The 16514-nt window shown below is 38.9% G+C and overlaps 1 protein-coding gene across 2 annotated transcripts in view; it reads left to right on the top strand.

Annotated features, from left to right (window-relative positions):
- The window catches only part of LOC136279716 (NLR family CARD domain-containing protein 4-like), a 29544-nt gene extending 13743 nt beyond the window's left edge, over positions 1–15801 (top strand). For both annotated transcript variants that reach the window (XM_066163683.1, XM_066163684.1), the window contains exons 3-12: positions 1651–2377; positions 2924–3106; positions 4061–4174; positions 4599–4661; positions 5313–5420; positions 5895–5984; positions 6548–6646; positions 7222–7311; positions 8271–10918; positions 14008–15801. In XM_066163683.1, coding sequence (XP_066019780.1) covers positions 1666–2377; positions 2924–3106; positions 4061–4174; positions 4599–4661; positions 5313–5420; positions 5895–5984; positions 6548–6646; positions 7222–7311; positions 8271–10918; positions 14008–14202 — 4302 coding nt within the window. In that variant the 5' untranslated portion in view covers positions 1651–1665 and the 3' untranslated portion in view covers positions 14203–15801. The remainder of the gene's footprint in view (positions 1–1650; positions 2378–2923; positions 3107–4060; positions 4175–4598; positions 4662–5312; positions 5421–5894; positions 5985–6547; positions 6647–7221; positions 7312–8270; positions 10919–14007) is intronic.
- The last annotated feature ends 713 nt before the right edge of the window (positions 15802–16514 follow it).

Below are 16514 nucleotides of genomic sequence, written 5' to 3'. Positions count from 1 at the left end.
GTTAAATAAGCAGTGCTCAACAATGTAAACTGTGATCCCCAACTAGTGAATTTTTAGCTTTTTGGTAGGTTTCCTTTCCCACAACACTGTTCTGAGGATTATTTGTGAGAGCTTTTTTTCAAGTTCTCTCCTTCAAAAATCAGTGTCCAATTCTCCACCAGATAACCTTTCCGACTGATTGGAGCAGGTGTAATGACTAGCTGACTAAAGACAGTCATATGCATAGGCTGTGGGAATGGTTCTACACACACTGTGCTGTTTACTTTTCACTTATCAAAAATAAAATAAATCAAACCATCATATGCTTGGGCTGCAGAAACGGTTGAAGCTGTGCACACTGTCCTGTGTCATTTGTTACTCATCAGAAATGAATCAGCATCAGTCACTGGTTACAGACCATCACAATGTTTGACATACATGCTGGAATTTTGCTTTAAACTGTTCCGTTTCCTTTATCACTCATGGTAAATAAGTCAGTGTCAGCATGATAAGGCTTAATATAAAGTGGACAAGTAAATGTTCCAAAGTACTTTCCTAACATATTAAATCATTTTAACTTGAGTCGACCATCCAAACACATAAAAAATGATTACCTAGTGCTTTGATAACAACCTGTTTCAAAACAGTGTTAAATATAGAACTGGCTGCCTTTAAGAAAAGGATGTTAAACTAAAAAATAACTTATATAAGCAACCTCTGTGCACTGGGCTTGGGACAACACCTTAGGTTGATATTCTTTATCGTATGTTTTGATCTGAGTACAGTTTAAGCTTAGTTGTACAAACTGGAGATGTGTCCAGTTGTCTTTGTTGTTTGCCACCAGATGTGATTATTCATATCTGCCTGTAATTTTACATCTATTTCATCTAGGTACAAGGTCATAAAAAGCATGAATCTATATTTGTATTTTGGCTTTAATACCCACTATGATTGATTTAAATTTTTATTTTTCAGTCACTACAATACTGCTCGTGTATTTGTTAACTGCGCAGACAAATTTCATACGCTCAGATGCAGGGTAGTCAGATGCGTATATATGATTTTTTTGCATGCACGGTGGAAAATAAAATGTGCAACTCATGTGCCTTTGTTATTCAGGCAACAAACAGTAGCAGTTGATTTGCTTGATTTGAGATGTTGATGAAGCAGCTTGGAAGGAAAATGTCGCTTACTCAGGGCATTGAAACACGTGTGTCATTGAGCGAGTAATGAAACAAATACTCACTAATATGCTGCCCAATTTATTCATTGCAATCAGCGCTCCCTGAGATGTTTTAGTTGCGGAATTTAAACAATTTGGTGTTTGCATCGCAGGTGATGATTTCTTTGAAACTTTGAACCTACCTCAATCACCTTCAATGAGGATCAGAAGGAAAATATACTGTTTAAGATTGTGAATGATGTTCTGTTTTATTCATTGCAATCGACACATGATTATGATTAGTGATTGTCTTTGTAGATTTCTGCAGTGAAGCAGATTATCTTTAATAGAATTCTGTTCCAAACATTAACATGAACTTTTACAGTTGCATGAATTAAATGTTGACTAAATGGGCAGGACTGGAGGCTAGTTATTATGTCCAGGCTTAAATATGATGAATTAAATTAAACTCTAGTTTTTATATGTTTCTGTATTGCTTTTATTTTCAGAAGCTGATTGGCAATATGTCAGAAACTGCAAGAACTGACGAGAGCAGTTCAAAGAACATTTATGGTGACCCACCAAAGATCAATATTAGTCTTCCAGAGATAAGTGAACTAACCCAGAATTTTATACGTTGGAAGGATATTCAACTCCCAATTGACATTCTGTTGTTAACAGTGAAGGACTGTGAGTTCTTGAGCTGCTACTATTACATTAATGATCCATTAAGAAGCTATTGCAAAGGCCTTGGTCATGTGTACTTTGGCAGCTTTGGTGAAGATCAAGATGTTAAACTGAAAGTTGCTTTGATGAAATGCTCAGAGAGATTTAAAGTTCCTGGTGGTGCTTTAACTGTTGTAAAAAATGCTGTCACTCAGCTGAGGCCAAAAGCTGTCTTTTCTGTGGGCCACTGTAGTGGTATGAATCAGGAATCAACAAAGCTTGGGGATGTGGTTCTGTCAGAAAAGCTCACAACCTATTCCTATCAGAAGGTTACAAAGGATGGAAAGAACTTTTGTGGGTTCACAACTCCTGTAAGCAGAGACATTACTGAACTCATTGAATGTGCAAGTCATGGTTGGAATCCACCCCTAGAAAATCCTAAAGAGAGGAAAGTTGAAGTCCTCTGTGGCGAGGTTTTGAGTGGTACTGAGGTCGTGCAAGCTGGATGGCGACAAGATGAACTAGTGAAGTCATTTCCTGAAGCAATTGCAATTGAAACAGAAGGAGAGGGTAAGATCTCTTTTTCCTTTGAAGTTACTGTTACTGTAAAATCTGCTCAAAGAGATATTTGGATATATTTGTATCCTGGGAGAGAGAGTTGATACTCATATCGTGTTGGCAAACTTTTCTGCAAGTGTTGAGAGATGCACTGGCTTGTGAGTGAACATACTGGACTTTAGATTAAGAGGTCTGGGTTCAAGCCCAGGGCTAATGTGATTGTGTTCTAGTCTTGGCTGGGACACTTTACTCTCACAGTGTGTCTCTATATCCAGGAGTATAGATGGCTACTGATGAACTGACCAGTATTTCATACACATGTTGAGTGAATAAGAGTAAAGTCTCAGTGGCTGAATGATATGGGACTTGGGAGAGGGTCATTCTACAGGGACTAGCTCGGCACCTAGTATATTTTAGGTGACTTTCCAAAATATATCTCTATTTCCTTACAAATCTTCGATGACAATGGTAACGATGGGAGAGGTTGAAATCAGGAGATGTTGGAGAATACTAAAACTTGTTGTTTTATTCATAATAGCTTGTTATTGTATGTCGTAGGAGTTTTCAGTGCAGCACATGAACTGAAAATGGAGTGGGTTGTCATCAAGGGTATTTCAGGATATGCAGATGGAACTGAAGCAAAAGAAACCTGGCAAACATTTGCAAGTGTAACAGCAGCTTCTCTTGTTGTCAGCATTCTAAAGGAATGCAGTATTTTTGAAGATTGGCCACATTACAAAGGTAAACAGATCAACTTTGGTCTTTTTTAGGCCTACAGTATATTTGCTAACAGTCACTAGCTGTGCTCACAGTCACTAAATTTGCTGGAACTGAATTACCAAAACTGAATTAAAACCATGATTTATGACCTATGATCATGCACTGACTAATCAGAACAGCTCTTCACTCAGAATTGTTACATGTTTGTCAGCAATTTCACAGGCTCTGCTTTTGTGTGTTGCACTGGGCTAACAAAATGTGAGAAATAAAAGATAATGATGTTGACCTGAACTTAACATACAGGAGCTCTAATTTTCTTTCTACAAAGATGGATGGTGGGATGCTTTCAAACTTTTTGGGAAGAAGACTTCCAACCTCACCCCACTATATAATACACCCAGAAACTCCTGCTTTAGCCCAACCCCTCCCCTACCAGCACAACCCTTATTTTATAAACCACAGGTAACCCAGGTTCCTCCAATCGGTCCAAAGAAGGGCTAATGCTCGAAACATCAGCTGTAGAAACTCTTTACGGTGGCCATTTACATTATCAACTTAGTTAATAAAACCAAATTATCATTGCTAACCGAACAACAGTAACTGTTAACTCTTGCAGATAGGAAATTACTTGAGCCATCATCGTTGTCTACAAATTCCCAGTATGTCTATTGAGGCTTATAGGTGCCAGTCTTTTTCAACCCAATTATTGCATGGTGCCTCTCCTAAGAACTGCGGTTAAACGCTGAATTTTTATGCAGAGGAAGGAAGGATCGCAAACATCTTAAATTCCTCACGTAGATTTGCATTTTTAGAAATCTTACACCCACATTCGTTTGAGTTATGTCCTAACCTTTGCAAGCAAGGTTAGGACGCAGTATTCGAATTATGTTGGTTTGAACTACATAAAGCCGCATGTCTGTTTCAAACCTCATAAGGCTGTCTAACTGCTGTCTGTTTGGTTTTGTGTTCTTGAAGATATTTCAACTGACAGACAACATTCAGCACTGAGTAAAGAAGTTCCGGTAGAGCCATGCTGCTCTAGTGCCCAGTCTTCCCAACAGCAACATGTTTCGTCTACCAAAACAGCAGGTATGTATTTGAATTAACAGATGCAGTGAGAAACTGTTTCTTTTATTCTTATTGCTGTGAAACTCACCATAGAGTTCTCTCTTGCTTAGTAGGAGAGCTTCAGAGCGCAGAATCCGAGGGTCTGGGGCTCGATGCTGCATATTGACTCATGACATCTTCCTTTAGACTTAACTAATTAGCGTTGCTGTTTGCGGTTTAGCTTTCTCTCTTCTATTGATTAGCTATTTTTCTTGAAACTTTATGGCATATATTCCATAGAAATCTCTTGTGTTCACGGTTTTCTTAGTCTTACAGAAATACATTTTTGCGGCTAGATTTCTTTGACATGCAAATAATTACCTGCCATTATTTAATTAGTAATGAACCTGATTAAATGCCCACCTCGCTGTCTCTCGGTTTAAATTACTTTCCTTATGTTTGTAAGGTAGAAAAAGGAAGTCATCAAGCGGGTTACTGGACCAGGGCATAAAGCGCTCAAAGCTTGAAGGTATTAGTCACTGAGGACTTCAGTTTTTAACTTCTTCAGAATCTGCATTCTGATTTAGACTTTCGGACTGGAGGATTTTAAGTGTTACATAGTTACAAGAAGATTTGAGATTTTCCTTAATAATAATTGCACTTGTTACAGAACAAATCAATATATTTTTAAGATTTTTGTGTAGCGGAACAGACGATAGCCTCGATTACCAGTTGCTGTTGATGAAATGAGCCCGCGCTTCTCTCCTTCACGGATCGGAGACTGCACTTGAGAATTAGGTGCAAATCGAACCTAGCGACGAAGATTTAGAGTGGCCTTACCCAAGCTGCTTATTGTATGGAAAAGAGTTTTTTTTATAGCCTTTCGCAAAGTAGAGATATAAATGGTAGGTCACCAAATCCGTTTGACGTGGCGAGGACATTTTTTCTTCCTGGCAGAAAAAAGAGAACAAGAAATCTTCTGGTCGCGTATATGGGCGTGTAAATTTCGTGTAAAATGATGCACGGTAGGATGCTTAATGCAATGGCACGAAGTGGCCTCGAAACCAAATTCCTCAAGAGACGTTTCACGAGGAAAGGAAATAGCCCCATTGCTACAATGAATCTGTTGGCTCGAAAAATCTGGTCTAATTTTTTTTTTCTTTTTACATTTGTTATCAAGCAGGGGGTTCTACTAAACAGTTGCCTCGGCCAGAGGTGAAACGCCGTAAGGAAGAGTCGTCTTCGAAGGACGCCTTAACTCCAAAGAAAGGAAAAACTCATTTTGCAGGTAAAATGAGGACATATCTATGGGCGTGCCCAGTGACCCCCACCCCCCAACCCGATCTTTCTTCCCCTTGCCTTTGTAAAATAAATATGCGTGGATTCAGCAAAATGGCATGAATAGATGCAATACGTACTACTCGCTATCCTCTCATCTTGATGCTTTGCTCGATCGCAAAATAGAGATATAAATGGTAGGTCACCAAATCCGTTTACGTGGCGATGACAATTTTTCTTACTGGCTGAAAAAAAAGAAAAAAAAAGAACAAGAAATCTTCTGGTCGCATATGTGGGCGTGTATATTTTTGTGTTAAATGATGGAAAGTAGGGTTGCATAATGAGGTTGCACGAATTGGGCTTGAAACAAATTCATTAGGAGACGGTTTATAAGGAAAGGAAAAAGCTCCATTGTCACAATAAATCTGTTGGCTCAAATATTATGTTCTGGTCTAATTATCTTTTTACATTTGTTACCATGCAGGTGGTTCTACTAAACATTCGCCTTGGCCAAAGGTGAAAGGCCGTGATGAAGAGTCGTCTCCGAGTGACGCCTCAATCCCAAAGGAAAGAGGTAAAATGAGGACATGTCTATGGGCGTGCCCGCTAACCCCCACCCCCCAACCCCATCATCCTTCACCCAGCCTTTGTAAAATAAATATGCGTGGATCCAGCAAAGTGGCATGAATAGATGCAATACGTACTACTCGCTATCCCCTCATCTTGAAGCTTTGCTGTGATGTCTTTATTTTTGTTGTCAAGCAAGGAGTTCCTAGCGACGAAGATTTAAAATGGCCTTACCCAAGCAGCTTATTGTATGGAAAAGAGTTTTTTAGAGCTTTTTGCAAAGTAGAGATATAAATGGTAGGTCACCAAATCCGTTTACGTGGCGATGACAATTTTTCTTCCTGGTAGGAAAAAAAAAAGAAATCTTCCATTTGCGTATATGGGCGTGTATATTTCGTGTAAAATAATGCACAGTGGGATGCATATTGCAATGGCACGAAGTGGCCTTGAAACCAAATTCCTCCGGAGACGTTTCACGAGGAAAGGAAATAGCTCCATTGCTACAATGAATCTGTTGGCTCGAAAAACCTGGTCTAATTTTTTTTTCTTTTTACATTTGTTATCATGCAGGGGGTTCTACTAAACATTTGCCTCGGCCAGAGGTGAAACGCCGTAAGGAAGAGTCGTCTTCGATGGACTTAACTCCAAAGAAAGGAACTCGTTTTGCAGGTAAAATGAGGACTGGTGACCCCCACACACCCCCCCCCCCCCGCCCAACCAATCTTTCTCTTCCCTGCCTTTGTAAAATAAATATACATGGATCCAGCAAAATGGCATGAATAGTTGAAATACGTACTACTCGCTATCCTCTCATCTTGATGCTTTGCTGTGATGTGTTTATTTTTGTTGTCAAGCAGGGAGTTCCTAGTGACGAAGATTTAGAGTGGCCTTACCCAAGCTGCTTATTGTATAGATAAGAGGTTTTTAGAGCTTTTCGCTCGATCACATAGTCGAGATATAAATGGTAGGTCACCAAATCCGTTTACGTGGCGATGACAATTTTTCTTACTGACTGGGAAAAAAAACAAAAATAAAAACGAACAAAAAATCGTCTGGTCGCGTATGTGGGCGTGTTAAATGATACAAAGTAGGGTTGCATAATGCAGTGGCACGAATCGGCCTTGAAACAAATTCATCAGGAGACGTTTTATTAGGAACGGAAAAAGCTCCATTGCAACAATAAATCTGTTGGCTCAAATAATATGTTCTGGTCTAATTATCTTTTTACATTTGTTACCATGCAGGTGGTTCTACTAAACATTTGCCTCCGCCAAAGGTGAAACGCCGTAATGAAGAGTCGTCTTCGAGTGACGCCTTGACTCCAAAGAAAAGAGGTAAAATGAGGACATGTCTATAAGCGTGCCCGTTAACCCCCACCCCCCCCCCCCCACCCCATCTTCCTTCCCCCTGCCTTTGTAAAATAAATATGCGTGGATCCGGCAAACGGCATGAATAGATGCAATACCTACCACTCGCTATCCTCTCCTCTTGATACTTCGCTACAAGGAGTTACCAGCGACGAAGATTTAGAGAGGCTTTCGCAGAAACTCGAAAAATGGAAGACAGTCGGGCGTCATCTCGAAATTGTGGAAGCAAGATTAACGGCGTTTAACAATGAAAATATAGAATGGTCTGAAAAAATCTACAAAAGGTTATTACATTAGCAAGAGAGGGAGGGCTCAGCTGCAACATACTCATAAGACACCTAGAATCTCCCGCCTTACCCCTCCCCTCCTTTTAGCCCAACCCCCATTTTATAAACCACACATAACCCAATCGGTCCAACAAGGGGCTAATGTTCGAATTTAAGCTTTAGAAACTCATAGTTACTACAATATTTGAAGTTTTCCCTAATGTTTGTCTTAATAATAATTTCACTTGTCACAGAACAAATCAATATATTTTTTTAAGATTTTTGTGTAGCGGAACAAACAATAGCCTCAATTACCAGCCGCTGTTCGTGAAATGAGCCCACGCTTCTCTCCTTCACGGGAGGATTGGAGACTGTACTCGTGAATTAGGGGCAAATCGAACCCCCCCAACCTTCCCCCCCCCCCAAAAAAAAACAAAACGAAAAACAAAAGCGAAAACAAAACAAAAAACAACACCGTAGTGATCAGTTAGTGAAAATGTGAATATTTACCTTCGGAATTATAGAGTGACGTCGTCAAAGTTACAAATTACAGATGGAAAGAATTATTCTCCTTATTGTTCAAAAACCCTTCTCGAGTGATTTTCTTTTCGATGGGGGAGAAAGAGAATTTTTACCAAGCTACTTGTTTTTTGTCTACAGACTCGTCTGTAACAGAATTTTGGGAATGGTGCCGGAATCAGTTGAGGGCGTTTTACAACACTATGTGTCAAGTGAAAATAACACCATGGGACCCAGACAACACGGTACACATTAATAGCATTTACATACAAGTAACGTTTTTACAAGACTACAGGAAACCTGACGGGACAACGAAAAAGAAGCTGGGAGACAGCAGTGAAGTATTAGAAGGTGACGAAGATCATCCCATCCGTAGACGAATTCTGGTGTATGGAAGACCTGGAATAGGAAAGTCTACTTTCACTCAAAAAGTAGCTGTGGATTGGGCAAATGGCAGAACGAAGATCCTCGAAAAGTTCAATCTTTTACTGTTAATCAGGTTACGAGACGTTTGTGGTATTTCGGACCTCTGTACCATGTTAAAAACAGCGGAACTGTTGTCTGCTGATGACCCGATGGCAGTCAATAACTTGTGTGAATATGTCCGTCAGAACCAAGAGAAAGTGCTGCTCATTTTGGATGGATATGACGAGTACAGCGGTGGAAAATCATCCATAATTCACGAGATTTGGAGAGGCAGTCAACTGAGAGACTGTTGTGTAATGATCACAACGCGGCCAGTGAAAGAGGATGAGCTTAGAGTGCCAAGTCACGCTCAGTTTGAAGTTAACGGGTTCGATAGCTGGGAACAGAAGAAACAGTTTGCAAGTAAGATTCTTCCTGATAAGGAGGACGTTAAAGGGCTACTTGAATACCTAAGAAAGCATGACCTCGTGGAGATGGCAGAGATTCCACTATTATTGTTGATGTTGTGTCTTCTGTGGAAAAAGAAAAAACCTCAATTACCAACGTCTCGTGGCGAAATTTACGTAGAATTTATTCAGACTCTCTTGGATCATATGGCTATTAAAGACTCAGACAACGTCGCAACAGATAAAAGCATAGATGAATATCAAGAGGAACTTTCCAAAATAGGAAAACTTGCATTCGATGCTCTTTTGGAGGACTGCCTCTATTTTAACTTCAGTAAATTTCCGCCTGGTGATCTCTTCGAGAAGCTTATTCATGTCGGTTTTTTCCAAGTTTCCAAACTTTCTGCTTTGAACCGTGGGAAGATCGTGTCTTTTCTTCACAAGTCCGTTCAGGAGTTTCTTGCCGCTTGGTTCATCGTTCAAGAAGCGAAGGTTAAGAAGAATGAAACCGTCACCTGCTTGTCAGGAATGGATACGTTTGAAAAATCAAGGAAGATGGCTGAAGTTCTAAAATTCGTTTGTGAGTTGTCATCAGAAGCTGCTGGCATTGTTTTTGATCATCTACGTTATGTCGGAGAGAAAGAAGGTCTCACAATTTACAATTTTACTAGGACGTCTTCTGTCGAAGATTTGTCTCTTGCACAAAAGGAGTTTATTCTATTGTGTGTCGATTATTTGTTTCGTTGTCCAGCCTCAGACAGACTAGCTGTGTATTCTGCATTTCTCTCATGTGTTAACCATGTTGTAATACTTGATAAGAAACACTCGTCTACTGCTGCCAAAACGCACTTCTTCAAAGACACCACCAGCTTTCCGAACTATTTATTTTACTCAGATTGGGAGAGTAATCATGATGATTTTCTATCCATATTGTTTGACTTGAACGTGGTCGTTTTAACGTGCTCTGGAGAAATTAAAGATGTTAAAAAATACGCCGATTTACGCGAGGCGGACTTTTTCCTCAAAAAAAGCGAAATGAGAAACTTTATTTATTTTCGTCGCATAACAAATGCTGTTTTTCGTTGTAAACTGTTTCATGAACTGATATCAGCGTCGGTTTGTTCTTCTCAGCCACCTGTGGATAATCTGCGAAATAATGAAGACGACAACATTGCACTGTCTTTGACTGAACATTATTTGTCACTGGTGAGAGAGGTTAAGTTATTTCCGGCAACAGTTGAGGATTTTGTTCTGTTGAAGAACTTGTTACCCTTATTAACAGCTCCTCGAGATATTGCTATATGGAGAAGGGTGACAGATGGCGTGGAAGTTAATTCGATTGAGAGCGGGATTCACAGAATTAATTTTACTGACAATCTCCACAGTTTAAACCTGAAAGGTATCAATCTAACAGCAAAGTGTGCTGCTTTTATTGCTGAGTCACTGCACCACTCTCCAAACTTGCATAAGCTCTACTTGTCATTGAACCCTTTACACAGCGGTGTGAGTCATTTGGCTGAGAATCTTCATCACGTGCCACAGTTGACTAAGTTAGAGTTAACTTGTGTACAAATGGGAGAAAAGGAATGTGCTGCACTGGCTGCCTCATTACAGTACTTAAACAAGTTAAAAGAACTGGATATGTCTTACAATCCACTGGGTCATGGGATCATTGAACTGGCCAAGAACCTGAACAGTGTACCCAATCTGACTGAGCTGAAACTGTCGTCTACAAATATGGGTGAAGATGAAGCATCAGCACTGGATCGTGCACTTAAGGATGTACCAGAGCTGAGAAATCTTGATCTAGTGGGGAATCCACTTGGCAGAGGAGTCAGGGACCTGGTCCAGCATCTCAGCAGTGTTCCTAAGCTGAGTTTCCTGTACCTGCTCCGTGTTCAGATGACAAAGACAGAGACTGAAGAGTTGTGTACAGCAGTAAAAGGGAGAGGCATCACTTTGTTCACTGATTACCATGTAAGAGTCTTTTTGTTGTTTCACTCAGTTGTATCTAATCTTTAGTTAGACGTTCCTCAGAATAGCACTAGATATTGTTTCCAGCAAGTTGCTTTTGATAAAATTTATCAGAGTAGTCTGCATGGGAAAGAATGTAGACATCAGTAACAGTCACTGTTTTCGAAATTTTCTATTTCTATTTTGTGACATCAGGAGCAATTGTTGGGGATGGCGGAGACCGTAAACAGCCCATGTTAAGTACTTTAATGGTTCATGTAATGCTTCTTTGACTATGGTTTCCAGAAAATTTGTCTAAGATTAAATTAAGACAGAAACAAATTTAGCTTTCAAAACTTTGATATTATTTACAGACAGTAGTTTCCAGTGTAGTGGATGCTTGATTACTGAAACCTGATTGAAAACTTTGGGAGTTTGATTCATTCGAGTTCATTCGATTGGCCTTTGAGTTTTAGCGAAATCTTGTCAGAGAAATCTTCTGTAGCTATGCCTTACATAAGAGAGAGAAAAAGATGAATTGTGAGAACTTTTCTCGGAACAAACTTCTTTGCGAAATGTTAATTTTTGAATTTTTTAGGCTTGTGTTGTTATTATGGGATGCTTTTATTTGGGTTTGATTATGTGACCTGAAATTACTGTTAACCCATACATGCTTTGGATTCGGTGAAGTTTTTCTCTACAATCTGTGCCAGCATCTGTATATTCGTTTTTATTAACAGAAAACGTTTACCCAACAAAATAGAAAGAACCAAAAAAAAAAGGTTTTTTTCTTGTGTTAAATGCAAATGCGTGTTTTAAAAAGCAAAAGTCATGTTGATTCTATTGTCATAAATTTTAATTTTAAAGACTTGTACTGATGATAGGAAATAATTCACCAAAAGTTGTAGGTGAAATGATTAACATTCAAAAAGAAACTGACACGGTGCTATAATTTACTTGCACTTAAATGGTTTCATTCTTCTTATTTATGAGTTGGATTCTTTTTGTCTTTAGCTGCACTGCTCATGTTGAGTAACTCTGTCAGATGCTCGTAGAGCCCTTGGTCGCCTTTGTCATAGAAGCCTTTTTTATTTTTTTTAGAAAAATTAAAGAACAACATTGTAAAAAGTGAATTTGTCAAAATGACTATTTCAAACCTTACACTCTGAAACCCTTTAAGTGTGTTAAACGAAAATATATGGCTAAACCCTCACCAACATAGAAAAAAGAGCAAAGTACTCCGGGTTTGGTAATAAGGAAAAAAAGAGAAAATGGCGAGAAGCAATTGAAAAAAGAAGAGAGGCGGGCATAAAATTCGATGGGTATATATATTTTTTTTCCGAGGAGGGAGGGGGAGACTGTGTACTTGTATTGCATAAAAAAAGGAAGAAAGATGAAAAAGGAGAGAAAAAAAATCAAGTAAAAGTGTTTAAGAGGGTCACCACTGACGAGCGCTTCGGCTCGTTGTTTCCATTCTGTACCCAAATAAGAGCAAAATTACCAAGTCCTGAATAAAATAAAGCGCCTGCACAGACTAATTAAACTAGTGGAGAGAAGAAGCCTTTTTAAGGCGCAGTTTCCATTGACATCTCATTCAGCTGAAAGATCTAGAAAAGACGTTATGTTATGCAACCAGTAAAATTAGTGCTTTACGAATGAAGCCTTGCTGTGCGTCAAGCGTAAGCGCCCCGCTAGTAAAACAAACGAAAAAGCAAAACAAATCGTTCTAAAAGCTTAAACTTCATAGGCGCGACCCGTGACACGCGGCCACCAGTCAAACTCGGCACTGCGCTATAATTTACTCGCTCTTAAATGGTTTCCTTATTCTTATTTATCAGTTGATTTTTTTTCTTCGTTGGCTACACTGCTCATATTTTGTAACTGTCAGATGATTGTAGGGCCCATCGGTCTTCCGCGTCACATAAGCTCATTTTTGAAGAAAAATTAAAGAAAGACATTGTTGATGATGAAGTTGCTCAACTAACTATCGTATGTGTTTGTCTCTGCTTGGTTTCGTGTCAGTGTAAATCCTAAAAAGTGATATATTTTTGAACTTCAATTTGGCACACACCGTGGAGCTGATTCTTTGTACACTTTACGCAGCTTCCCATATTTTTGCGACATCCCTGAACATAAACAATTCTTATTCTCATCGCCATCACCAGAATAAAGGACCTGCCTTCGTTACTCGTTGCTGTCTTGTCTTTCCTGTGGAGTGTGTGCGTTCCTTTTTGCTTCTAGGAATACGGAAATGGTACATCTTCCTTCCAATCTCAAAACTAAGCAAACTAGAAACTACTGTAGCATGAAATAATACGAGGATAGCTAAGGAGGCGTTAGTTCAGCGAGGCACAAGTGAGAACATTTAAGTTGTTTTGAATTTGTTTTTTTATCATTATTTTTTTTAAGTGTCTCGTATATGATTGAAACAGTATTGTCAGAAAAGTACGGTTTCATTGAGAGGATGCTTCAAGGAAGGTGAAGAAAAACATTAAAGCGAGAACACCGAATCATCAAAAAGAAATATTTAGAGTTGTCTGACTTACAATCGTGTAACAATTATGTTGGTGGAGAAGTTAACTGGAATAAAACTCGTTGCATGTAGTCGTACAAGGTTGGAAAATTATTGAATGATTTGAATGATTTGTATGCGAAAAATAGTTTCGAAGATATTAGACAGTTTTCGTCCTATTAAAAAAAATTAATATTTATTGTAGTTTATGTGTTTGTTAACCTTCATCTCATTTTAATCGTCAGGGACCATTGTTGTTTGTTATTTGAAACTGAGATCTTTTCCTTGCTGTAAAATAAAGTCTTGTAGTCAATTGTAGATATTTGAATTCAAAATAGTATGTTCTCTTTCACTGCCCGCTATATGGAGAAATGTATTTGAATGCGACGAATACTTATCTTGTGTGCTAAAATGTAATTTGAGTGTTGCATAGAATTAATGAAACAGGTGTATTTTTCCAAGCGAAGGAAACTTAATATTCCGATATACGTGGGGAGTTTCAAGGTGTTTTAAATATTTATCTGGTGTGAAAATGCAAGTTGAGAGTTTCACATAATTGGTGCTGTGGTTGATGTTGTGTCCTTTTTTTGTCCTGTGTTAGGTAATTGATATAGCAGGTGCAAGGTGGATCAAGCGACCTCTTACAGAAGCTGAGCTGAAAAAAAAAGGAATAAGGTTCAGAAAAGAGCAAGATGGTGACGACGACGACGATGATGATAATGATGATGATGACGACGAAGAGGAAGATAGCGATGATTTCGATGATGATGATGATGATGATGATGAAGCTGACTGAACGCACGGAAGAAAAGGTTCCATGGCAACTGATTTAGCGAGCAGTAAGAAGAATGATATTTCAGAATATGTTCCATCAAATATTTTTGGTCGCGCGCGGGATTGGTCTAAATGCATCGTGTGACCGAATATCCACTAGCTCAAAACTGCAGAATATCCTTGAATAAACCCTACCTGATATTCCCCGATTTTCAAACTTTTCGTCCATTACGGTTTTTGTTGGCTGTTGGTTGTCACAGAAGAAAGGACATGTTTTTGTGTTCATACAGTTGTACCAGCGAACACTGAAAAGTGAACATCTTACGTAATAAGCGGTGAACTGTTCGTAAACACTTTCCCCGCGCGTTGCAAAAATAATACAAGGAAGATAAACACAATAGCCTCCATTTGGCGCAAAAATATTTTTCGTATATTTGTCCTTAGATATTATCGGTTGCTCAAAGCTCTCACTTTTCCTCGAGCTTCACTCTCGGAAACTTTTCGCATCTCGGAACGGATAATTTCCGAACAGCAAAAGATACGAAAAACAACGTGCATATATTCGCGCCAAATGGAAACTACTGTTTATTTAGAATTTCGCAAATTTCTGGACGTGCTTACTGTCTCTTACGGCCCTACACCTATATTTCAGCAAAACGTATAAGAGCAGCGTCGAGTTCAAATTGGAAACTTAGATAATTTACCGTCAGTATTTCCCTCCTCAGATTACGCAAATTTTTAGTGATTTCACGTTGTTGTTTTGCAGGGGACTGCTGAGAAATGAACTGAGTTTTAAAACGCAGGTGCTGAGCCAGTGTTCTGCTCATAATTTAGACCTTTAGTTTGTCGTGGTGGTTTCCTGAAGTTCCCAAATTTCTAGTCCCGCGTGAAACGTCTTATACTGTAACCGGAAATGCAAGTTCTTTTCAGCAGTAAATTACCTGGATGTTACTCAGTGTTTTCGTCGATGTGAACGCGAAACGAATTTCTTAGGATGTCAGAGTAAAATAGTTTAGCATGGATCCTAAATGTCTTTTTTTCGCGAAGAAAGAGACTCCTTTAGTCGTTTATGCCAGGCTCTCCTCTTTTGGAGACAGTCAAGGGTGTGAGGTGAGACATTGGAGGTCTGGGAAGGAGTGAGAGGAGCTTCCTTTCCTTCCCAAACCTCAATTTTCACTCTCCCAATAATTCGATCTTTTCAAGCAGCTGAGACCCTGGCAGAAGACAAGCTCAATTTATTTCAATTAATTAACTCAAATTAATCAACTCAATTACTTCAAACTAATTAGTTCAATTAATTTTAATTAGCTGACAAGCTTATTTTCTCCTTACAAAAAAAGCCGACTGAGAAAAGGAACAGATGAATGATTCCTTGAGCTTGGATCAGTTGACAGGCAGCGTTGTACTTTCAAGAAGGCTTATTTTTCGATGCTTTACATTGATGATGCTTGAAATTGGAGATATATGGAAAATTTTTTCATTATCAGAAAATTTTAAGTCGATAATTGGTGTTACAAACTTAAATGCTTGTTTGTCTCACTTGTCACTGTAAATAGAAATTTAGTTGGTTTGTTTTTACCCAACGTTGTCACATTTTTTAGCCTCACTTTTATTGATTTATTAAAAGGATTTTTGTGAAATATCCTTGTCTCTTTGTAGTTATAGATGGCATGAGTGGTTGAAAAAGACTCTAGATACGACCTCTATCCTTGTTGCCTGGATCCTAAAGCACAGCCATTGAAATAGTTCTTTAACGGCTGAACGCACCACGCATAGAATGATATTTGTGTGCAGAGTTTGAATACAAGTGACTAGTATGTAGTCTTTAGTTCGATATAGGCAGCCCCTGTATGAGAGGAAAAACTGGTTAATTTTCTTGGTTCTGATTTGCTTTTTTCCTCGATAATTTATCGCAGAATCTGTCGGCCTGACTTGTGTAACAATAACGCCTTTCGTGACCCACCGACCGACCGTTTTCAATATTGTTTTTGATGATTTGATTTTGTATGCATGTTTGTTTTTTCCTATAACTACCGTCGTTCCTTAAGTTGTTTCATTCAGTCGGCCGGCATTAAAAGACATCTAAACATCCTCTCCTTTTTACTGCTGTGATTTAATTCTATCAAATGCTAAACCTGGCGACGAAAAAACACAAAAGGCGGAAAAAAAGACAGAAATCATTGCAAGCAGTCTCCTTTTTTGTCGTTTGTCCCCTTCCTCCCCCATTTCTCTTCCGCAAGAGCGCACTAAAACAAGCTTGATATCCCAAACATTTATGATATTTCTCGTGCACAGCCTACGATAGTTAGGTAGGTTTCGGGCTTAATTCTCCCG

This window comes from Pocillopora verrucosa, chromosome 3 (genome assembly GCF_036669915.1).
Source record: "Pocillopora verrucosa isolate sample1 chromosome 3, ASM3666991v2, whole genome shotgun sequence".
Lineage (NCBI taxonomy): Eukaryota > Metazoa > Cnidaria > Anthozoa > Scleractinia > Pocilloporidae > Pocillopora > Pocillopora verrucosa.
Note: the sequence above shows the minus strand (reverse complement) of the source record. Positions and strands in the feature narration are given on the sequence as shown.